Source organism: Pelecanus crispus, chromosome 17, assembly GCF_030463565.1.
Source record: "Pelecanus crispus isolate bPelCri1 chromosome 17, bPelCri1.pri, whole genome shotgun sequence".
NCBI lineage: Eukaryota > Metazoa > Chordata > Aves > Pelecaniformes > Pelecanidae > Pelecanus > Pelecanus crispus.
Genome location: NC_134659.1, coordinates 2,653,454 through 2,678,764, shown reverse-complemented (window position 1 = coordinate 2,678,764; position 25,311 = coordinate 2,653,454). Strand labels below are relative to the sequence as shown.

General features: G+C 43.7%; 1 protein-coding gene across 3 annotated transcripts in view; it reads left to right on the top strand.

Annotated features, from left to right (window-relative positions):
* The window catches only part of SRGAP2 (SLIT-ROBO Rho GTPase activating protein 2), a 107,766-nt gene that overhangs the window by 15,307 nt on the left and 67,148 nt on the right, over window positions 1–25,311 (top strand). For all 3 annotated transcript variants that reach the window (XM_075722216.1, XM_075722217.1, XM_075722215.1), the window contains exon 2: window positions 20,852–21,044. In XM_075722216.1, coding sequence (XP_075578331.1) covers window positions 20,852–21,044 — 193 coding nt within the window. The remainder of the gene's footprint in view (window positions 1–20,851; window positions 21,045–25,311) is intronic.

The window sequence follows — 25,311 nt, the reverse complement described above, 5'->3', positions numbered from 1 at the left end:
GCGTGGATGACTCAACCTTCATCTTTTTTAGGTCCTGATTCAAATTCATTCCCTGTTTGTAGCAATTGAAATGTCACCAAATGTTCACACTGTCGGAAGAGCTGGGAGTGACTCCCGTCTCGATGATAGATTGCACCGCGCTGCCAAAGGTGGTGGGCTCCGATTCCTCCTGGCAGCTCTGGCGGAGAAGCGGGAGCCTGGATGGGGAGTGGGAGGATGAATCACTTTTCTGCTCCTCTGGACCCAGATTGGAGCTGGGAGGAGCTTTTGGCTCCGCACGGCTGCAGATAGGAGAAGAAATTCTGCCTTGGGTTTTTGCAGATGTCTTACGAGCACTGAGGCTGTGATGGGGCTCCTGGGGCTTAAGTAATGTGTTTTCTTAAAGGCTGATATTTCTGTGTCAATTACGAATCAAAAAAAAAAATCAATGTTTATAGAAATAACCTGCGTACATTGCTTTATTTTGTGAATGGAGTATCACTTCATAAATAATTATGAAGTTGTGCTGAGATGTGTGCAGTATCCCTAGGCACTGGCATTCATTCCCAGTATATGCCTACTGGTTTTGATATATTTTGACTTCCTTACAAATGATGGAGGTGACCTAGCGTTGTCTTGTTCTTGGAAAGCAGAGGCGCAGCCGTGGCTTCTGATTTCAACTTCTGTGACTGTATGATTTTGTCTGATTAACTCGGTACCCACTATCTTCATCAGCATAGGTATGTATGGTGTAGAATCAGAGAGCAGAGCAGGATTTTAGTATTTACAAACCTTTTCAGATAATTCAATAGGAAATTACTGAATTGCTGGCTTATTGCAGGCATACTAGGAGGCAGTGGTTTTAATTGGGGTATGTTTATCGTGTGAGGACAACTCACTGCACAGTCTCCCTTCTGTAGTTCTCTGTGCCCGTTTATCACGGATGCTCTTTAAAACCTTAACCAGGCTGAAAGTCGCGGTGGCCTGGACGCAATAGTAGCCGGCTCCTGTTGGGAAGGTGCTGGCTTACGGACACGCGTGTTGGCGTGTGCAGCTATCCAGACCTGCACCGGTGCAGGTTTCTCTTAGCAAGTTATTTCCTTAACTACTGCTTTTAAATACGAGATCCACTCTGCACTGTGTAGTTAGTGGGTAGAGTTTTTAAAATCCAACAATTTCAAAAGACTGTGTTGGCTCTGACTTGCCATACAGAGCTGACGTTCAAAGAGAAACTTGCTTGTTTTACACTTTAAATAGCTCTCTGATGGGGAGGTGGATGGTGAGAGCACACAATACGGCCAGCGCTGGGTTGCGGGGGCTCTGCAGGGCTATAATTAGATGACAATAGCCGGAATGAAAAGCCGTAGACGCTGCATTGCGTCTGGGCAATTGCATGCAAGTGATATTTTTAATTTGGAGAGCCAGAGGTCTTTCAGGATCTCCTCTTATGCTCTTCGTTGGAGACCTCTTGCTATTTTTCTTTGCTGGAGACAGTAGAGGTTATGCAGGAAAATGGCTGCTAAGTGGCTGCTTTTAAAGCAGACTTACAGATTCTGCTTGCATGGGATAAGCTTTAGGGCTCTACCGGGCTGTACGTGTTTTCCCCATTGATTGCATGGAAGGTGACGGTTTTTGCAAAGATGAGTCAACTGTAAGTTCAAAATATGGCTGTCTCGATACCTTTCTGTTAATGTTTCTGTTTTCAAAAGGAGATTCACGTGTGCAAAGAAAGGTGGTGATCGTCGTATGTGTTACGCAAAAGCCGAAAACTCCCAGAACTGTGGAGGAAGCTGATGCAGCTGAGTGGAGTTCATCTTGACCTTGGCTGATGTCAGAAATGAAGAGGATTTCTTGGCATTTTTCAGAGTGATGGACTGAGTCAGCTTAGGAGTAACAAAGCCTTAATTTTTAAGGAACAGGTTTTTTTTTTTTTGACTGAGCAGGTATAACTTCCTTGCAAGAAAGTAGGCTGTTGGTTTGTAATTTCTCTGGCGCAGGTTACTCGAGTTGCGCATCTCCACAGATGTGTCCATGTAAGAGAGCGCCTCAATTTCAAGGGTACACAATTTCTGACAACTGTATGGGCCAGTGAAAGAGAGTGTGCTTAAATATTTACATTGCAAGATAACATCTTATTTGAAGCTGCAGATAGACAAGTGCATCGTATTTTTCACAATATGCTGTGTGAAATGCCTTTTTCAAGTCTGATTTCCTCGATGTGCCTTTTTCCCTTTACCTTCCCAAGCGTTAGAGGAAAAAAGCAGCAGCTACACAAATTGAGCATCACTTTTTCTGGCATTAGGAGGAGGTCCTAGAAGACAAATTTGCCAGTTTCACAGCCGATAAAGGCATTTTTCATGTATGATGCTACAGAGTGGAACATCTCCTAGTGCAAGCCCTCCGGTCATTTTGGGTCTCCTGAAATGACATATCTGGCACCTAAGAAACAATCCCAACTGTCCCACAGCACCGAATAGAGTTTTATTATTTGAATATAATTTTAATAGCTCTTTACCTGACTTGTTTACAGGGTGAAATCTTGGTCTGTTTCTCCATCAGTGCTGTATCCTGTTTTCTTCTGTTTTGATCTGCAGTTTTCTATGGTTAATAATAATTGATCTTGAGCCCCAAAGAATAATTTGCAATTGTCTGCTTTTGGAGATCTGAACGTGTCGGACAAGGAACAGTTTTGTCGTAAGTCGTTGACGCAGTTTTCGAAAAGAGGGAATTGAAACCTCTTGAGGAAAGAATTTTCTGTTCATTCTATTTTGAGTTTATTGTGAAATCAAGGAAAGTACAAACTAATATTAAACTTAAAATTTGGATAGTTGTGCATGCTGCAGCAAGAATCAACACTTAGGGTGAAGTGTATGGTGATCAGGAGAGTGTATCCACCAGGTAGTCTTGCACTAACAGCCCTTTATTTGTGCTGAAATACAGGTTTTGAACTGAACTGCAGTAAGAGACACTGAGCAGAGAAGCGATGGGGTTAAACCATAATGTTGTTTGGAGTGATCTGCAGCGGTGGGGATTTGCTTTGAAACTCTGCTCTTGGAGGATGGTCATCTAAAATCCTCCCTACAAAGTACAGGGGGAAGAAGTAGTTTCTCTTAGAAATTAATCTTTAAGTGCGGGGCTTTTCGTAAGAGATCTGCTGCATGCTTCTGCTTCCAGTGGCTGCTGTCAGTCTTGGCTGTAGGGGAAGCAGCTGCTGTCACCAGGCACGTTGACTTCTTCCACTGCAAGCTCTTGAATTTGAGGAAGATGATTTGCATTGCTGAGTGTGTTGCTGATGCAAGCTCCAGCTGCGGAGCTGTTCGTTTCAGTCCAGTCCTTCTGTACATCATCTACGAGGATGCACGGGAGTGGTCCTGAGTGTCACAGTGGCTAAAAATGAAGTTTTTCAGGTGGGGTGAGGTGGAAAGCTGGAATGTATCAGGCTGTCTTCAGATTGATTGGCTCGACTTCCTTCCCATGCAATGGTTTCTTAGCTATGCTTTAGAAGGCAATTAAAAGCTGGACATCCTGTTCTTGAGGAGGTTTTGCACTTCTGGCTTGCGGTGTAGGTTACTTGTAAGTAGGAATGCTGCAACGATTGATGCCTTATGCTTATCTCATTAGTGGGATGGTATTCCCAGTCCAACACAGAGTAAACTTCCAGCCATGCTATGGGACAGCCAGAAGTAACGTCAGCAGCTGTGCTGAACGCAGTGCTGTTAAATGCAGGGGGGTTTCTTACAGTTCTTAGTCTGCCCTGTCTGCAGACGCAGGAGGAAGAAGAAGGGGGAATGCCGGGTTAGGGACGGGAGTCCTAGTTGCTGTACTCCGTAAATACGGGACAGGGCAAGGGATAGGCGTTTGTCCTGCAGTGAAATGGGCTGCTGCCGTGGTGGTACACACAGCGCTTTGCATTGGTGTTCTTGCTCCCTTTGCAATGATACTCCAGTATCACTACTTCCCCTTCGCTGCATTTCTTAGTGTCTTTTTTCCTTTTGAAATGATGCTGGACATGTAATAGCAAACATACGCTTTGATTTATCCTTATTCTCTTTTGGTTTGCTCTACGTGGTGTCCTTTTGCCTTCCCCTAAGCTCCATCCCGACTTCCCCCTAAAAGTAATTTACCAACAAACTGTTGGACTTTATCAAACAAAAAACCCTGGGGTTCTTAAAATAGTGGAATACCTAAGAACAAGACAGGGTGTCTACTTTGCTTTTCACAAGCTTTATTTTTTGGAATTGCAGTAGTGTGTGTAATTCAGGACTTTGAAGTTTGCTGACAGGCTACTCACTCTTGCTGAAGAGCATCCATACTTGCTCACTTGCTATGTAATCCATTTTCTTCAGGCAAATACACTGATTGTGTCCAGGTTTTTTTTTTAAAAAAAAAACCATAATTTTATTCCTTTTTAATTACAGCATCCTCTGCAGATGTTGGAGTGTCATAAAAATGAAATGTGGAAACAAATGCGAAGTTGTCATGGCTTGCTCCAAATCTGAGACAGTAATTAAGCTGTCGGGGGAGTAGTGGAAAGTTCGGCTGACTTTATCTGTATGTCCTTTGGCAAATGACGTATGGACTGGCTAATGGGAGAGGCAAATGTGAAATGAACTATATTCAGTGGTTTGTCTGTATCAGTGCATCTGCTCTGGCAGATAAAGGATGAAAACTACCCTGGATAATCAAGTCTAAGATTTGGGGGTTATTTAGTAGCTGGAGCCATTGCTGATTGCTGTCGGGGAAATTGAGCTAAAACGAGCAAGAATACGCGGGGTCGGAGTTCTTCTTTCTGGTTGGTAAGAAGCAGCAGCAGCACAGTGTTCGCCTTGGGAGATTGCTGGTGTGGCTTAGAAAAGCAGCTGCTGGAGGTGGGCTGGCGGGTCCAGCACTGCTCCTGCATGGCAATGACTTGAGCGGGGGGGGGACACACCAATTCTTTATGGCAAATGGTGACCTGATCCTCTAATGGCTCGCAAGATGCTGTAGGACCATGGGCTCCCTTTAACCCCCAGTGCGTTACCTGCTCTTGGGTTTCATATCTGAAAATGTAAAAAGAGAAGTCGTAAGGGGACCCCAAAAGGACACACGTTTCCTACCCTCTGTCTACTTTCAAAGATTTTCTGGCCGTCTCCGACACGTTCGACAGATCATTTTGTGTAATCCTGTCTGGCAATTTGTTAAAGCTCTTGTCTGAATGTTTTGCCCAGATGGTCTCGGTCTAAGTCAGACCGTAAGGTACAGTGTCTTGCTTTGATAAGGTTACTCGTTCTGTTCAGATAGCTGATGGCTTTATAGCAATGAAAGAACAGATCTCTCATGTTAATGGGAAATTACCATTCATGCTCTTGAAAACGAAAATAAGACCAGAGTGTCTGAAGCTTTCACTGCTCATTTCCCACTGTAAGTTATTCTGATGTTCCTGTGAAAGTGTTGGATTTTAAATGGTGATAACAAATCCATCTGTCCTGGCTCTTTGCAGGAATGTCTCTTGATAGTAATGGTCCACCACTATGAGAATTTACAAATGTCAGTCAGAGCTTCGTGGCATTAATGATTTATACATGTAATGAGCAATAAAAGAAAATTAAATGCGTTGATAATTCATAATTCAAGAATGTCAATAACTGGATTTCATACCTTTTCTGAGGTGTTGTCAGCATATAAATCAAATTTAAATAAGTTTTATCAGATGTTACAAATGTAACTTTATCAATGGCGATTTTACTACACTATTTATTTTCTTGCTCCATATTGTTAAGACAGTATTATTCATAGCCCTACCTGGCATAGGCTTTTGTTAAGTGTATGTATTTCCAAAAAAAAAACCCCAAAACCAAACAAAATGCTCCACCATCTTTGGCATTTTAATGAGACAGAAACATGGATATTCTTTAAATCTCTGGTAAACTGGCATGCCACTGAAGGACTTTTATAGAGTGACGTTTCCTTTCTCTAATTCCAAGTGCTTTTTTCAAAGGCAGGATGGAGAGATGTCTTGAAGTAACCTGAACCTGAATTCACACTGAAACTGAGAATGACTTGCCCATGAAATAGTTGGCGCTCGGAAGCCTCCTAGCTATTTCTAATATTTCTGTGCTGGGCTGTTGGGTTGGTTGGTGTATTTGGGCGTGTTGTTTTAAGTCACTGGTAAATGAACCAACATAAACATTCCTTGTAGTGAGGCTGGCGGAAGAGCCGAAGCCGAGCGCTTCGCTCCTGGCTTCCATGTTGACTTTGGCTGGTGCTGGACGGTGCTCGTTCAGGGGCTCCTTCTGGCAGATGGCTGGAGCTTCAAAGAGTAAGGGTAAATAAGTCACACCCAGTTTCTGAATTGCAACAGGGAATGGGTTAGGTGTGCTTTGCTTTCTTCCTGTCCAAATGGCATTAATAAACCTTTTTTTTTTTTTTTTTTTTGGTGGCGTTTTCTAGGGACTGAATTATTTTTTGTGGAGTTGCATTAAGCAAAGGAAAAATGAAGTGAGTTGCTAATCAGGGCTTGAGTAGAGCTCAAGCTGTACGGAGGAGACATGGTACAGCACCTGCCCTGCTTGCATCAGTCTGCATGGTAAACCAAAAAATTTCTAAACTCAGTATTGTCTTTTGGGGGTCCAATCCAAAAAAGAAAAAGAAAAGAAAAAGAGTTGCAGTGCAGATCATTAGGGGTTTCAAGCCAGTGAAGATAAATCGCTGAGGTCAGGTATTGGGGGACTGGAAGCAGAAGCACATGGCCAGGCATGGAAACTACTTAGGTGCAGCGCGGGGGTCAGGGAAGGTTCCTGTGCTTGCAGACGCGACGGGAAGCCCGGGCGTGCACCAAGAGATCGTGCCGTGTATCCAGGTGATTTTTGTCCGCTCTTTCCGTGAAATACAGCAGCCCCGCTGCGCCTCCTCGTCGTGCCCATCTCCCTGCTGCCAGCTCAAGCTCGGAGGCAGATCTCCGGGCAGAGGCCTCAGTCTATCAGACGTACTCCTGCTCTTCCATTTCTCTGGGTATCGGCAGCAGAAGGTAAAATCCACCTGACGTGATCTGAAGAGCAGAGCTCCTCGTTGCAGACCCTTCTGCGTGCTGAGGATGCTGAAGCAGAGCTTCCCTGCCTGCGCTCCCCCTCCTCATCCTCTGAGGTGTACAGAAGACACCTCGGCCACTTCTGCAAAAAAGGGCTTTTTGTTCCTGCCTTTGGAAGATGTGTGCGGTCGCCAGTTTTGCTCGTTTCTGCTTAGAGGGAAGAGCTTTCTGATGTTGATAGGTGCTGAAGGACTTTAGTTTCCTAAAGTGGTTTTTTTAATAGTGGTAATTTTTGTTATCCAGGGGTTGAATTCTTCTAGAAGCATCAAATCCCACAAAGCTTTAACTTTTGCACAGCTTCATTCAGATATTTCTAACAAGTGCTTTTTCTCTGATTTTGCCTAGTCTTTCAAATACTCTACAAGAGCAGGATTATTTCCTTCTCTCTGTCCCCGCTTCCGTCTGTTTGCTAAAAAGACTCCTTTTGACTTCTGAGAAGTGGAAGGAAATGACACTGGACAACATTCTGCTTTTCAGTGAACACGTACTTGATGTCTGCTGTACAGGATGCTTGATTTCAGGGAATACTTTGTTGATTCTGTTATCTGATTGCTCCTGGGAATCCAGATTAGTACCTGGTTTTGTGTCTCAGTCTGGCTTCAACTGATTCAAAGTTATATCTATTGAAAAATGGCGTTTTTCCTCTTTTGACTATTAGTCATACTTCTACATGATCAGCTTAATGAATGGCTGCAACTTGTGTTGGGGGTTGCAGCTGTGTTTCTTGGGAAAAAGCTTTTTCTGTGAAGTAGGTGGTTTTCCCCAGAGGGGACTGCAGGGAAGCAGAGAGGATTTTAATTTTATTTTTATTGCAGAAGTTACCTACTGTGCAAAACCTAAGTAGAACCTTATACATCTTCCAAACAGTGTTATGTGGTATGGTTTGCTTTCATTGAACTTTGAGTAATTTATTGTAAAAGTTGGAGCTACATAAATGATTTCTAAATGATAAAGTGTGTGTGCACATGTATGTGTAAAAAGGAGGACCTGAGTTTTAATGTCAGTTTTCTGACAAAGGCACATTGAAAAATAAGCATCTCCTTGTTCTTGGTCTGGCCTAAGCTGCGCTGATTAATGGGTGTTGCTGTAGCTGTCAAAGAACTGATGGAAAAATGATGATTCACATAATTTGAGATTTGCAGGCTCTGTCAAATACTCATTTCCCCTCTTCACAAGAGGTGCTATAGAGTAAAATGTAAGTTCCCTTAAAGACAGCAGCCCTCTGCTTACAGAGCTGAATATTTATAACTCTAAAGAACTGGCTTCTGTGTTTCCTATGATTGTATAGGCAAAGCCTGCTTGGAATACCTTTGCTTTCCTTGAGTGTTCCTGGTGTAAACTTCTTATGAATGCGAACAAAGACTGAGCCAGTAAGCAACAGGGAGACTGGAATAAGATTTTTATGTAAACTTCTTTTGTGGTTTTAAATTAAGCTTGTATCTGCTGGTTTTTAGGTGTGCTGTTTGAATGAAAAACAATGCTCCAATTTGATTTCTAATGTAATCGGTTAAGACAGATTTATCGTAAACTCTCATGCCAGTTTAGAGAGGCATTACTTTGATTTTATGTAATGTTTTTGGGTTAATGGCAGGTGTTAGTTATTACAGTCAGGAAAATAAGAGGCTGCTCTGGTGGAAACTAGCTCTGTCATCTGTGTCCACTGGTACCGCGGGCAAATAACTCGGACCTTTTTGATCTTGTTGAAGTCATCTGTGAAATGTCTGTAATGATGCTTATTATTCACCTCTCCTGGAATGCTTACGGTTAATTAATAGTTCTCAAAACCTCCCAGAAACGCGCACGGCAGTGTCTCCGCCGAGACTGGCAGGGAGGCAGTGACTACGTCGGGCTGCTGAAATATATTTGAGTCACCTTGTTGACTTCTTTGGACAGTCACCTTCCTTCTCGATGGACTGCGAGCCTTAGCCGGTGTTCCGGCGGGAAGGGGAAGAGGAGCGTAAGGAGGAGGGCTGCGGAGATCCTTCATGGTTCACCTGTACAAGTCTGCGGGCTGCTGGCCTGCAGCTGGCTCGGGCACTCGCTGGGCTGTTCGCGACCGGCCAGGTGGGTCTGTCCCCGCTGCCGTGGGACCGCCGGCCGGGAGCGCGTCCAGCCTCGGGTCTCCTGGGACCCTCAGCTCCGGGAGGTGTGCGAGGAGGCGGGAGGGCTTCGCGTCTGGTGTCCGCTTTCGGGCTGCGGCAGCTCCGACGCGTGGCTTGTCTAAATGAGACGGAGGAGCGGGAGGGGAGCGTGTTGGTGGTACCAGGGAAAGGTCTTCGCTTCTGTGGCAGCGCCAGGGTGCCTCTGGAATAGTGGTACTAACCCAAGGTTATCTTTCACGGTTACGTACTTACTGGATTTTAAAACGAAGCCTCATCCTGGTTGCTTTTTTTGTATCTTTAAGGAATATTCCAGGTAAATTGGTGTTGGTTCTTTAAAATGTCAACTTAAACACAAAGCAAGGGTGAAAAAAATGAATGCAATTAAAAAACTAACCCGACATTTATCTGTCTTTCCCCTAGCTGCCTAAGACAACTGTGGAATTTGGCAGTCTACTGGAAGTGATTTTGAAATTCGGTTTGCTGTGCTTGAGAAGTGTTTGCATGTCCCTTTTTGTTCCTCTTCATTGATTTCTCGATCGTTTATGCATGTTAACGTGTTAGTTACCAAAGAGGAGAGGGAGGAGGAGAAATCTTGAGGTGAAATTAAATTAGACACCAGCATTAATCATTCTGTTTGTGTCTCTAAATATATGACATAATTCACCGAAGGATTTTCCTTTCATTGAAGAAATTAAAACTATTAGTTATAAATTGCCACTTTTGTTCTAGCAGTTTTATTGATTTAAAAAATACACTGATGCTACTTTGCATGAAATACTTGTGTGGAAGAGTGTAACTATTAGGTCTTGTGAATTGGGAAGAAGTAATAATTCTCCATATTAATAATACATCTGGTTTCTTGCAGCCCAGTATCTTTCAGCATTTCCAAGCTTTACCTAACCTTTGGAGCACCCTTGACAGATAGAGAAATGGAACATTATGATGTCAAATTAACTTTGCAGTAGGACCAAAGGCAGCTGGGGACCGGGTCTGGGGAACCTGGTCCCATCCCTGGGCTGTTTTCCTGAGGTTTCCTAATTGTTCCCATTAGCACTCTGAAGGATTGCATGTGTCTGTGTGTGTACGGATGCTACTTTTTCTCACCTATAGATGTTTCTCTGTGTGTACGCATATGAACGTGGTAGCCTAGTGATGTATAGCGCATAGTGAGTTTAATTTGGGATTCCTGAAGTGAATTGAGGCAGTGAGAACATATGGCAAATGCCAGAAATAATGATCGCATTACACGTTTCTGATGAATAATTCAATTCAGTTTAGTACTGTTCCACCGTTAAAATAAACCCCTCACAATATTTGACATAATGCAGCTGAAACACGTCGAGAAAAAATTTTGGAAGGCAAAAAGAAGCAGTTGCCTCACTTCTGTTTTAATCACCACCGGTAGAGGAAATCTTAATGATTAGAATGAAGATGTATGTAAAGTGTCGGGCTGGAGCTGTGGCTGTTAAACAGCTCGTCTGCGTTGTGTAGCAGGGGAGCCGACTCCAGGAGGAAGGAGGGTGGTCGTGAAGGGCTGCTGTGGAGCTGCAAAGAGAAACTATTTCTAAAATAGGGCAGGAAAGCACAGCAGAAACCACTAGAAACAATAGCTGGGAGAAATGTGCCAGAATTATTTTATAAAATGAAAAGAAAAAAAAAAAACCAACCCTTTCTCCTAACCCTAAAGTCCACCCTTCTGAATTAGAGTACTCGTAGATTTGGGGGAAAAAAAAGACAGCCAAGTATTTTTGGGGTCTTTTGAAGAAAGTTCTGTCACCCATACTCGAGGGGTGTGTTTTGGGGAGCGGGAAGCCAACGTTTCTGTGGCTGCTGGATGCTGCTTAGGCTTGAGGTTAACTAAATGCTCACAGAGCTCTCGTCAGGTGTCCTGCGTAGCTTTAAAAATGGAGAAAGTGAGGCACGGGCTCAGGTACTTGTTGCAGGAGTAGGAGTGTTTGGAATGGCAATTTGGACAGTAGGAAGAGGCAGTGGCGGGGTATCTACCACTGCCTGTGAAGGTGGGTGGATAAAAGTCTAAAGCAGGGCTGCAGAAGTTAGGAATAGAAAATTTCTCTTTTAACTTCTGGTGTCAGGTAGGTAATGGCATAGACCAAGGCTGATTCTTCATCGACTGAGCAAAACAGAGGTAACCAGCCCACTTGGCCTTTTGTTGCATCTGAACGAAAACCGAAGATAATGCTGATAATTCTGCATTTTACAATCCACTTTTCCATTTTGTGGGGTTTTTCTGTGTGTGTTCTGTGTAATGCATAGGAGTACTAGCATGTAGCAGAACGATGAAATGCAGAATGGTCCTACATCTGCTTCAGGGTGATTTCAGGATGTAGTTCTAGCTGCTTGTTTTCCTTATTTTTTCTGGCTTCCTTCGATAAGGTATGGTTTTCCAAACTGCTTTCTGTGAAGCACGCTCACGATAGCATCAAGAAATGAATGCAGCTGGTCTGGAGCAGAGGGGTGTCCCATAGCCCTTGTCTTGCACGGGGCTGCGGCATTTCCGAACCGGGAGCCAGCGTGCCCGTGCTAGCGGAGCTCAGCCAGGTCAGCAGCATCTCCTTTTGTCTCACGGACCTGTTCTGCTGTCTCTTCTGATGGATTTCCATTCTAGAATAAATAGACATTTCAGTTGAAAGCAAGTGCCAGCCTCTCCCTTTACAGAGGAATTTAACTTCCTTTGTGCAGCGTGGAATACTGCAGTACAGCATTCTTCATTCAAATCTCCTCCTGTTTTGAAATGAAGAGCCGTGAGTACCTGGCTCCCCTCCCTCCCTCTCTCCGCGCCCAGGCGGCTCATTGCTTGCAAATGAATTAACGCGGTTTCTGAAGGGCGTTTCTGTGCGTTTCCCACACTTTTTGGTCAGTCGGATTAATTCTCGCACTCTGATGCTCCGTGGGGAAGCCCCAAATGATCACTGCTCGTGTGCCTTCCCCAGACTTGATATTTCATTCCTTCATACTTTCTCGTGGTGTTTAAAATGTTAAATAGCGGTGTCAGTAGCATGCTGGGCAGCACAGCCCGTGCTGGAAAGGGAGGGTGGTCGGGGAGGGCAGGGGTGGTCCCGGGGCTGGTGGGGGAGCAGGAGTTGAACTGCGTTTCCTCAGAGCGTGGGCGCCTTGTGCAATACCCGGTGGAAATCCCCACTTTTGTCCTCTGTCCCAAAATGGATCCAGAAGCTTACATTTTAGTGGTAGCCAGCCTTGGTTTTGTGAGAAATCAGGAGTCATTTGGTTGAAAAATGTGTCCAGCATGTGCTTAGCTTTATTCCTTGCTGCATTTATTCCCTGTTGTTGACTTCCTATGACTGGGAGCACACGTCTAGGCTCCTTGCACTGCTAAGCACCTTTTTTTGTGATTAACACAGCAGGGTTTGAGGAAAGAATCTCTTCTTTCTGGGAGAAAGGTTTGAGTCTTCAGTAGGAGAGTGTGACGAAAAATACCTGAGAATCTGGTGCTTCGGGGAGGCTTGGTTTGCCCTGGGCCAGAAGCAGAAAGGGCATTTAAAGCAGGAAAAAAAACCCCAAACCCAACCCTTGACATTAAAAATGGTCACCAAATTTTTGGCCATCTATGCAGTGTTGGCTTCGTCACCCTGCCTGAGAGGAAGCTGTTCAAATAACTATTAAAAAGTTGTTTGGAGAACATATTATTGCAGGTTGCCTAATGGGCCCAAAGCGATTTCTGCCTCCCGGAGCGCACAGGCACTCGGGATGCTCGTTACTGGAGGCTGCGAAGAGTTCGTCAGCACGAGCTGTTTTCCGAGTGCTGAAAATACGAACTGGGGGGGGTGGTGTTGCTTTTGATTATGCTGATAGTCCACGCATCGAAATGACTTTTAAATTATTTAGTATATAAATCCATGCTGCAAACCAGCGATAAAATGCAGTTTTACTCCTTGTCCATAGTATTTTATCCAGCATTCAGAAAGTGGGAAAGCATAAGCAAAAATTTGTCTGAGGTTTTTTTTTTTGGCTTGATGTCATCTGGGGGAAACCTTTAACTGAGTACAGACAATCCTAAAATAGCTGTGAAACCTCCTGTAGGCAGAAGTAGTTGTAATGCTCCTGCTGCTTGCATGGAGGTTTTGGGTTTTCACTTATTTGAAATGTATTGATTAAACTTACTTGTTTTGAATAAACAGTTGTAGAACCTAAAAATATAATTTTGCCCGATGTACTTAGCCATGTTACCTTTATCAGGGTTTTTATGTGCACGGTGGTTTAGTTACAAAGACGAGGACTTTGCTCGCGCGCACAGGAGGAGTTACCCGCATTCTGCTGTTGGAATTGGGGCACTGAATCCCTGCACAGGGTAATTTAATCTGGATTCTGTTTTTAAACATCCTCCCTGAAAAGTCAACAGTGCGGACTGTGTTTTGATAATAGCAAAGGAGACTTTCATGGCTATTTCATTAGACAAAAAAAATCTAAATATTTAATTTGAATTCTGCGTGGATTAAATGCCTTGGCAACTTTGTCAACATGCTTAATTGCATAATTTTGAGCATTTGCTTAAAAGCTTTGCCGATCTGAAGCCTTGCATCAGTTTGCAGTCTGTGAATTGCAGAGGAGTGGGTTTTTTTTTTTGTATGGGTAGGGAAAACCAATGCATAGGCTTGCTGCATTCAGTGGGATTCTAGTTGAAGGGCGCTTAAAGTCATAAAATTTTCAAGCTACCAGTTGTGACGGAGGTGTCACACAGTTGTACTAAAGGCAGAAAGCATCGACTGCCTCGCTCCTTTAAGTGACGCTTTTGTTGTGCCTAGAAAAGCTGGTAGACCCAAGTAATTCGTGATGCAAATGTATTGCGATGTAGGTATGAAAATACAAGATGAATGTCCTCAGTACTTCACTGAGACTAGCCTTAACTTTTGCTTTTAAGCATGTCTCGTGTCCTCTCTTTTACTTCACTAATGCAAAACTTCATGCACTCATCTTGCACCTGAAAACACTTTTGTATTAGAAAGAATTTAAGCTACAACTCCTACAATTCTGTTTATATATTTATAACTATAAAGGGATTCTTTGTCAAAGTGTATTACCCAATGCTAATATTTCACAAATGGGTAAGGAATATCCTCTTTTTTAAAGGAAAATTTACCTTTTCCAGGGCATGCAGTTTCTGACAGGATTATGAACCTGAACCCGAATCTCCCTCCTGGCTCTGATCTTAAACAGACGACTCTATTTCCTCCTCTTATATCATTTTCACTTCAAAGCCTAGCTTTTAGATTACCAGCGAGATTTTTAAGGCTGTGATGATCAACAGCTTTCGGGTAGCAATGCAGTTTGTTCCATGAAATTCTGTTGCTGGATAAAGGCTTTTCTAAGTCCCTAAACCTCCCAGCCATAGTCAGGGTCGTTGGGCTGTTGTCTGTCATTTGTCACAGCCCTGTTTGTAATCATGTACCAAAAAAAAATTGTTTTCACAAAACTACAAAGTCTTTCACTTTTGGAGTACAGCCTTTCTTATATATGTTGGAGGGGAAGTGTGAACAATTCTAAGCAATTAGTAATGTGCTGGGAATGTGTCAAAATACGTAATTCAAACCATTTTCTAAAACTTATTTATATATTTAAATGGTTTTTAACTTTTACTCAAAGCTGTAGTGTTGGTTGTTGTCAATGTTTTGAAACTGGCTGAGTGTTAATGTCAAACGAAACGGTAATCTTTGCCAGCCCCCCCGAGGTGTAGGTTGAGAGGGCAGGCGGATGCTGCGCCGCTGCCTCTGACGCCCGGCACCCGAGCGCGTGGCGGCTTTCGGGAGACGGGGATTTAAGAAACTCATCACAGACGAGGCGCAAGATCGAAAATTACTGCTCCAGCCTTCTGTATGAAGTGGAGATTTTGTTCATTTTGGACTGCTTTGTCTTTCACGTGCTGCTGAGTAGCCTGAAAGATAAGATTGTGTTAGAGCGGTGCATGCAATTTAATGCTTGGTGACTTCAATCCTTCTGCGTAATTGCTTCTTACGTGCTGGGCGGGGGTCCTGAGGAGTCAGGGGTACCCGAACTACGTGTGAAGGCTTTGAATCTGCTGACTTCCACCGTTCCATTCGTGGTTTGATTCTGTTTCGCTTTGATTTTGATGTGCCTCCTGCTTGTATTGAGCTTATACGGCACTAACATGGGAGGAGGACGGCTCCTCGCAAAGCAGCCGTGAGGGACCCTAAGTCAAGGCGAGGGCGCGGGCAGTTTTGGAGTTCAGCTCCGCCAGTTGGAGCGGATTTGTGTGGGTGAGTGGATTGCTGTTTAATCTGGGCGGGAGCTGGGGGTTGGTGGTTCTGTTTTGTTGTCATCCCACTCTTTTCCCAAGCTTGTCATCTTTTTATACAGCATGGCATTTGGGATGGGGGTGGGAACATCTTGAGAAAGCTCCAGAGCAGATACATGGAGATGCAGCTAGATACCGAAAAGCAGCTCGGGCTGCTTGTGCCTTCTCCTGGTGCTCTGTGCTGCGCAGGCTGTGATTCACTGAGTTGTTATCCAGTTAGAGCAGTTAAAGCTTATCGCTGGGAAGAGCTGAAACCCTGGCTAGGGAGATGATCCTGCTTGGAGCAGGAGCGTTGCTCAGACTGAGTGAGCTGACGGGGCAAGGAGGTCTCCTGGGTCTGAGTTCGTGCTTCTAGCCCTGTACGTGACCTACTGACGAATGAACAAGTTGGTACAGAAATGTCTTTGTTTCGGTACTTCCAACTTTCATTTCTAGGATGCTTAAGCCAAAACAAATAAAGTAATTTTGGTAATTCTTTTTCAGAAGCTGAGCGTTGCATGCTGTAGAAGACCAAGGTATAGTTCCAGTCAGAGTGTCTATACCTGCTTGCTCTGGGTGTAGTTGTTTTATGATAGCGCAAATTCCTGCCAGGAGCTTTGTAGAAACCATCTCCTGTTTGGTGTAGTTTGAGAAGCCCCCACTGCGCAGTAGAGGTCCATAATTGCACCACAATTCTTATAATCTGCTCAAGTGGAAAAAAAACCACTAAATTAAGGATAACCTACTATTAATTTTGTTTACTGGATCCTTCCCAAGACTGTAGGGTAAGAGCGTTTTAGGACCTTGGATTTGTCATGTAACTAGCCACCTAGAGACTCGCCTAGTTCAAACTAGCGGGCTTTTTCAAGCAGGAACAATCAATTCATGAAGATCATCCATATTTTTTAAAGACGTGACCAGTTATGGTGGCAGCTTACAATGTAGTGTGTCTCAGCTTGCCTGTGATGGAAACTACGGGTGATGACCTTTCCATGGAAGTATTAGAGGCACCATCACTTAAATGTCAGCATTTTATTCAGGGACAATTACCTTCATGATAATGCAGTATCATTTGTGCCTATCAATACTTTATATGCTTCAACGTTTAAAAAGAAAAAAAAAAGTCAAATAGATTATAAATGTTGAGAATGACAAATGTGACTAAAATACGGAAGGTAGAAGATCCTTCCTTAGCCTTTGAATTCATTAATAACTGGACATGCCTGCTAAGTGCTACAGGGAAGGTTGAAAAGGTAGTTGCAAAAAGGATAAAAGTGAAATTGTGCAACTGTCTAGCATTATACAATACTCTGTCCCTCTGTGACCTAGGTGACTTTATAGTCTGGTCATGGAAGTGAATAAATGGCTTGTTTTAAACAGTTGGAGAACTTTTTTATTGCTACTAGGGACGTTTTAATTATGTAGTTGTCAGCCACGTGAGCTACAAATACAATAGAAAGGATTCTGCAGTACGGGGCGAGGCTTAGTGTGAGAGTAAGAATACCTGGTGTTTAATCCTAATTCTACTACGGGCATCTTGACCTTGAATTAAACGTGCTTATTCACCTTCAGGCTCTTGAAGCACTGGCAGCAGGATCACGGTGTTTAGGATTCTGTTCCTTGTCTTGAACGATCACAGTGGGTGGGATCGCTAAGGTCTACAAGTTTTAGAGAAGGAAAGGAGGTGGAAGGCTTTTTGGTGTTTAAAGTGGCTGTTAACCTAATAACCTGTGTAAATTAAAAGATGCGAAAGCAGTGAATTCAAAATTAAAGCGGTGGTTGTGACTGCAGACATAAAAAGGTCCTGTGTAATACGGTGACCCGCGGGTTAGAGACGCACAGCCTCTGACTCTGCTGTGGTATGTTCTCGGAGTAAGTCTGGGGGAAAAAAAAAAAATCTTTTGCTTGTGTAAGCAATGGGAAAACAAGCAGACACTTTATACTCTAGAAAGCCCAGTAAGCCTCAGGAAATTCCTGCATTCTTGATTTTATTTTGTGGCAGAGTACTGTGTGGTGTGTTTTGGAAAGATGAGCAAGGTTGCCCTTCTCCAGCCCAGCACCACAGCCTCGATAAGCTGGAGCTGAATAGCTTATTGTTCCCCTCCGGGCATCCCGATCAGCTGTCACTGCTCCCCTCAAACAACACTGAGTTTATTTATCAAGAAAAAGTGCTGATGTGCTGATACTGCTTTTCTTACTGAAGGAAAAGGTTACTAGTTCTTGCTGCTGTTCAGCAGGAGAGCTGTGTGTGAAGTATCCTACCTTGAGAACCAAGAGCTTGAGCTTCGTTGTAATTTTAATATTAAAATACACGTGCTCTGCTGATCTCCTAGTCTTTGAGAACTGCGAGTTTTTTGGAAGTGGTCCCTTGGATTTCTGCTTTTTCTCCTGGAGCTAGTTTCTCGGTTGAGAACATGACTGATGGAGAACCTCAGAATTTGCCAGGTTGTCGCCCTCATAAAAGATCCATCAGTTGTAGCACAGAGAAGGGTAGGTAGCCACACCGTTACCTGTCTGAGCTGTATCTGGTATTTGCTATTTCTGTTCCAATCTTCTTTTTAAACGTGGTGCCTACTGTTCATCCGTGCTAATAGTGTAGCTGACTTTCTGAAAAATAACACTGTGCAGATGACTGAGCCCTAAATGCGCAAATACATCATATTCAATGAAGATACTTGCTGCATTTGAATTTTGTCTCGTTCTTTATCTGCTTAGCAGAAAATGCCAGATCTGCTCAAGTATTTTCTTTGTGTGATGCCTTTTCATGGGTCTAGGCACTAAGCCGCAGTTTATTAAAATCAGTGTCTTTGCCCGATGACTTCTGAAAAGGTCATAGAGTTGTTTCTAAGTTGGGACCATCCCTTTTGTTGAGGAAAGGGTGGAGGAGAAGACACAAAGGGAGGAAGAGCTTTCTACTACTCCTTGCCTTGAAGGATGTTCTTTCTTGAATGTCAGACCTGCAGGTGAGCGTTGGGCTAAGGACGAGGCAGACTGAGTCATTGCAGCAAGGAAACAGGACGTTACCCTGCATTTTGGTGCTATTATCGTGGAGCTACCTCACCTTATTTTCTTTATGAAAGTCTTAATGACAAAGCCGCAGGTAGAACGGGGTTGTTTTGTTTGCATTGCACGTGACTAAACCTGTCACTCACACAAAGTTTTGCAAATCCATTAGCAGTTTAGTAATTGGGGACCGAGCCGAATGGAGATGTATATAGCAGATGTTGAGCATCAACGGCAAATTTTAAATAAGTGCTAGCAGATCTAATGCGCGTAACTATTTGTTCTTTCCCTGTGCCCCTCCCAGCCCCTGCCAATCCTGCAATAGTTTTGCTAGCTGGAACTGAGCAAACAACAAAGAAAGCTCGCAAAGAAAGAAATCTCACAAACTTGCAGGAAACTCAGTACGCGGGTTTTACCTGGTGTCGCTCACGCCTCCCCGTGCCGCGAGGAGAACCAGCCTTGGTTCTCCGGCGGCAGCCGCCCCGGCCGGGGCGGGAGGCGTAGCTGGGGCTTCCCCGGGCCCCCAGAAACGGGCGTGCTGAAGTGGTTGTGATTAAAGGCGGACACGGACAACTCAGGCCTGTGTGTTTGCTTTCCTGATGGAGAGACAGAAGTTTTCAGTTTTCTAAAATTCTGTCCTGAGGAAAAAAATAAACTCGATCAGCTTTGCCCACGCGTCGCAGTTTTGACTACTGCGTTTCGTTCTGTGTTACGACCTTGCTGCCTGTATTTTCTCCTTGCAGTGAAAGCTGCAGAAGCCCCTGGGTACTGCAGTCTCAGAGAAGTGGTACTACCAAGTTAAAGTGCAAATCAAGGTCATCTTCAAGCTTGAAAACCCTACATTTTTGCAGATTTTTTTTTTTTTTTTTCTTTTTTGGCAAGCCTAACTAGGAGCCGTCTTTGTATACACGTGTTTTGGGTTTTGGAGTCCCTAAAATAAAGATACATGCTTTCTTCATTGCAAACCCTGGCCGCTCTGAAACCGTTTGTTCCCACACATGTGAGCATAATTCAAGGCAACTGATACTCATAGTGCATGGTGAGAGTAAAGCTCTTGGAGGTGCAGATGGTACGCCTTTTCTGGGCCAAGGGACAAGCATACTGAGGAGGCCAAGCTGGCCTCTATTATTACGTATCTCAGGAATTAGCGATGAAGTAATTGATTAAAAAATTGCAATTGGAAAATGATACTTACCCACCTTCAGCTGTGGTGACAAAGTTGTGGGTGCCTGCAGTTGCAATGCGTAGACGTAAACAAAGCTGTGCGTGCTGAAGACCTGGATGTTCCTTATTTTATCGCTGCTTCTGAATTCAGCTTGGAACAACGCATCTCTGAAAAGCTTTGGAAAGAGCAGCAATAACAGTCAAGCAATAGCAGGCATCTCTAAAGTTTGAGTGCTCAAAGATCTTTAGATGAAAGTGTGTATTTTATTGTTTTTATGTTAAGTTTATTGCCTGTATAAAAGCCAAATAACCTCTACTAGCTGCATCACTGAATATTTCTGCATTTTTAGATTAAGGGACCCATGCTTTTCTGCTGTGTTTTCTTGCCCTGTTTGTCCATCATTTCGCTATTCTGTTCCTCAAATTCAGAATCAGTAAGATAAGGAGAACACCACGCTGGCTTAAAGGACTAATGTGAGAAGTTTTCATATTTGTAAAATGTTTGAAAACTGTTCATAAAATATTCTGTAAATACAAATAGGTATCTTCAGTAACAATTATGCATAATAATAATAAAAATGAACACCTATGTCTGTGTGCTTTATGGGTCCTTTAGACATAGATGTGTTACTTGCAGGTATTTTAAACAGAAAAATAGTCTTCCAGGAGATAATTCCCTAATGGGGAGCGCTATCGTGTTGGTTCTGTGAAGGGGTGTCTTCATCTGTTTCGATGGCTTGGTTTGTAATGAGAGCTGCACAGCTGGAGACTCAGTAACTAACTGAATAATCCGAAATTGGTGCCTTTGGGGAATGCCCCAGTATGCACAACGTCTTGTTTCTGCATCAAGAGTAGTCTGCAAAGGAATTTGATAGAAATTCCCTGAAGTGATTTTCTGAGCTGACGTGGGGTATTGCAGCATTCAGTCCTTTTTCCAGACTGAGATTCAGTACATTTTTAGGCAGTGACCGCTGCTTTTTGATGCCAAAAATGCACTTGACACTTGTAACTGATGCGCTGTTCAGCGGTAGAGCCTTGCCTGTAGATCTGCGCGCCGGATTGCGGGTTATTGGGGGCGTTCCTGCAACCGGTGCATCCGAGACGCAATCGCAATCACTTGCTGTCTGCAGATATAGTTAATCATAATGGAGCTTTGCTGACATATTACTAATGAGGGAATATATTTTTCACTATATTTTACTGCAGAATATTTATGGTCTTTTCTCTAATAGGATTTTGTTTAATCTTTAGTGCTTTTATTTGTTACAGAGATCCGTGCCCAATTGGTAGAGCAGCTGAAATGCCTTGACCAACAGTGTGAGCTTCGGGTCCAGTTACTGCAGGACTTGCAGGATTTCTTCCGCAAGAAGGCAGAGATTGAGATGGATTACTCAAGGAATTTGGAGAAGTTGGCTGAGAGATTCCTGGCTAAAACTAGGAGCACCAAAGACCAGCAATTCAAGTAGAGTATTTGCCTTTTGTTTTTGCCCTTTTTTCCTGCAGATGTGGTCGCAAGGGTAGGAATGCAAAAAGAGAGCTGATACAGCGAACGTAGGTGTCGGCACTGTTGTGGATGTCAGAATAAAATGTTGCCCAAGTTTGTGATAAACACAGAACCCATTTCGTGTTTCCACACAGCCTGGTTGCTAGCTTCATTTCAGTAATTCCTGGTAGGTCATATGTTGTCAATAGGGAATGGAACGGTAAAAATTGGCACAATCTAAAAGGAGTCATTTTCTTGGGAAGGTGGGCAAAGCTGTACACCAGATTTGATGGACAAAGCCAGGATTTCCTTCAGTGTCAGTGGCTTTGGTCTGTGTTTTTTGAAGAGTAACTGTTTCTAATCTGTTATATGCTGTGATTTGCTATTGCAGCACTCTGTTTTCAATATCCTACACGTACTCAGTGTAGGATTTAAGAGTGTTGTATCTCTGCTGCTATCACTTCAAAACAGTAGAGAAATAAGGCCAACAGTACTTCCAAATAGAGCTGTGCCATTTGGTGGTGGTGGTGGTGGGGAATCCTGAGATACGAAGCTGATGGGACTTAATTAAAATTTAAAGATGCCCTTATTGACAATCGTCTCGCCTGCTTGAAACATTATTTACAGGTAGGTCTGACCATACTGCTTCGCTTGTTCTGCGCTTAGCTGTTTGTGTTGGGATGCTAATGCGTATCAAACAGGGTTTTGTGGATTCAAAGCCTTCTGATTTACTACTGACTCCTGCCTGGAGGAAGGGACAGAGTGCTTTTCCCAGGAAGGGGGATGCAGGAGAGGACCTGTGGGTGAAGGAGGGGCTGGAGCAGGCTGCGTGGCATGGAGACATCAGCCCAGTGAGTAGGTGGCCAGCACAAAGCCACAGCCATGGGGCTCCTGCAGCTGACATCTGGGCAGAGCACAAGCTTGCTGGGTTTTGTTGTCAGGGTAGCAGCTGGGGGAAAACACCGAGCAAAAGCAGCCTTGGGATGTGAATCATTTCTGCTTTGGACAGACTGGTCTGAGAGGATCCATCTGGGTCTGCCTCCACCCAAAGTGCAAAGTCACTTTTAGCATTGCTTGGGTCGGGCCATTATCTGTGTTTTTGGTTTGTTGTTGTTGCTGTGTTTGGAGGGATATGGGGATGTATCAGCTTTCCCTTTCCACTAGAAGCTCTTTTTGTGAAAGCCATTAGGTAGGCACCATTTTAGTGTTCTGTCTGTATAGCTTTGATATCATTTACTTTAGGTCTCATTTAAAACGCACGTTGTGCTACAGTGTTGGGAAAGCGTGACTCCCAAGCATAGCTGTTGGACAGGTGGGAGAAGAGTTATTCTGCGTATCTATAGCGTTGTAATTGTCTTAAGTGTTTTTTTCTTTTTTTTACAGTGAAAGTGTTCTTATAACGCTATATAAGCTGCGCATATGCTGTGCATATTGTGCACATGCCTTTAAGGTGGCGCTAAAGAAATGATGTCTCAAACTATAATTTTCCTCTGCTTTATGATTGGTCTTTTTCAGTTTATTTTGTTGCTATTCCTGCTGAAAATTGAGGTGATTTCCTTTATATTACATGATATGAAACATCTCATCAGAAACGCTTTTGTATTCAGCTTTCAGCATTGGGAAAGTTGTGTATAGCCTACTTCCTAATTTGAGATTTAGAGTGAATTTTTAATGTGGAAGTTTTTACCATAGTTGAACAGAATCCTACATGGTGTCATGCTTCACGTGAGTTAAATATGCTGGCTGTGATACTGCAGGTTTTTTAAATTTGTTTGTTTGTTTGTTCTAATGCATTTTCCTCACTGCCCCCTGCCCCTGGTTTTTGAGCTGTTTGTACTTTAGATAGGCTTTATAAAGTTGTACCTGGACAAAACTGACCTCAAGTATCCTAGCTGTTAAGTGTAGTCTGAATTGGACAGGTGACTTTTATCAGCACATAAAACTTCCACTTGAATTTCTGAATTAAATGTGCTTTTCTGGTCAAGTCCAGGGCGTTGCCCAAAATCCTCTGAACCCTGCTACTGAGCATCGGTTTGACCTCGCGTTGCAGAGAGAGGGCTGCCGCTGCTCAGGCTCCTGATTTCGCTTACGTTAGCAGCACATAGCTCCTGGCAGAAAAGCATCTTGCTCTTGGAATATGTTACCCCTGCAAGGTTTGAGTCTCAAATGTACAAGTTGTTAATTTGGTCAAGAGTTGGAATAAGGGAAGAAAATAACTCTTAACTGTAAGGCTGCTGGGTCTGTGGGCAGTATTTGTCACAGCAGTGGCACAAGGCTGCAAAGCTGTCTGCCCTGGGTAGCTCCATCTATTACTTGTTCGGTCATTTGTGTCTGCTGGCTGTAACATTCAGAAATGTGTCAGAATACCCCAGGGATCAGTAAGGAAGCAATTCCAATTATAATTACCTATCCCCAACACTGCTCTGTCTGAATAGTGAGCAGTAACTTGGCTGGTATCTTTTCTGTAGATGCTGAAGCTGTAATCTCGTTTGGAAGCCCCCAGAAGACCGTTTGATCAAAGCCAACCATCAGATCTCTCCTCCTAAGGAGCCTGGTATTACATGACTGCGAGATGTGCACAGGCGGGTGGCTACTCTGTAATTGCCTGGCTGTGACCCTATAAATATACAGTAATGGCATGTTCTTTCGATAACATGATAATTATGTCGGAAGGTACCATATAATTCAGTGACTGCTTACCATGTCACTTGCCGTTTTTAGATCTCATAACACACTGTCAAGGAGGAAATCTGTCAGGCAGTAACCCTGTAATTTACGTGCGCTTTCATACTCGATAGCTATTATGTAATTGCCAAGTTGCTCCGAGTGTGTTCATTTAAGGGAATGCTGTCAAGGGCAGGAGGCTTCAGTCTGACCCTTGAAACTGGGTTCCGTGGCTTCCTCCACCATCCATCTCCGAGCTGGTAAAAGCAGACGCTTAAAGGCAGGAGCAATGTGAAGGGCAGGCTTGCGTTGGGTTTCTAACAAACGCATCGCATGGGGTTTATTTTTCTTAGATGTGGCTGCGTCAGGGTAAGCTGATCAGCTGGCTACATTTTCCATATGGGTTTTGAAATGTAGGTGGTTGGGTCTTGACAGCAAACTGTATAGCTGGTGATGGACTTAAAGGGCGCTTGCACATTGCACAGTTTGAAGCTAGCTTCACTGGAGCATCTTAAAATGATTTACAGTGGTAGGTGTATGTTATTCTCATTTTATATCTTCGAAGAAGGGGAACAGATTGGTCTAGCCAAGGTGATATACGAGTTGATGACAGTTGGATATAACCCAGGTTTTACTTGCTTTTAACTACTCTACCATGGCTGTTAGACCTCACTTTGCCTGTTCGCTTTTAAAAATGTTTTTTCAATTAGAACTGACTATTAAAGAGAATAGTCATATAAAATGGATATATCTGGTAAGGTTTCTTCAGTACCCATTGGTAAATATCCTTGCACAAGATGTAAGGACTGGAGGGAAAGAAAAAAAAAAATGTTTCACAGCCCAAGTCTTATAACTCCAGTTGTTACAAGAGCTTGTTGGCCACGGTTTGGTGTAGTCATCGCTCCTCGAAGACCTGCCTAACTAAGGGTCTCTTGTGTAGCAGCAAAATCGGAGCATCCGTCTCGGCAGCTGTCCCTCTCGCCCGCTGGGGCTCGGGGGTCCCTGGCGCAGCAGCGCAGGGTGTGGGTCGGGCTTCCATCCTCAGAGGAGGGCTCTCTCCCACTGCAGTGAAACCCTGGGACCTTTAACTCCAGACTTCAGTTCTCCTGTTTCATGTGATTTTGTCCTAAAGGCATTTGCCTATTCAAATAATCAGTTAACAATACAAAAACTGTGGCAAACCTTGAGTGATTCCTTTCAAGGGAAAAAATGAAAAGAAAAAAAAAGAAAAAAATGGGGGGGGGGGGGGGGGAAGAAAAAATGAAATTACAATGCTATTTTAAGGCCATATTTTAAACCAAGATAATCTTTGGAAGTAGGATACTGAGTAGCAATTGTCAGCTGGAGAGCTGAGTGTCCAGGATATCCCAGCATGAAATTCAGATGGCTTTCTGGCAGCCTTTGCCTTGAAGTAGAAGATGCAGAATAAGTCTGGCAACCTTCAGGCTGAGCACTTGTAAACAACAGATGTTCATAACTGGAATCTTTTGGAAGAGAAGGGCAGGGAGCAGCGTGTATGTCCATGCTTGTAATTCTCAAAACCTGCAGTGAACACTGAGTTGTGTCAGGAAGGCTTCAAGGG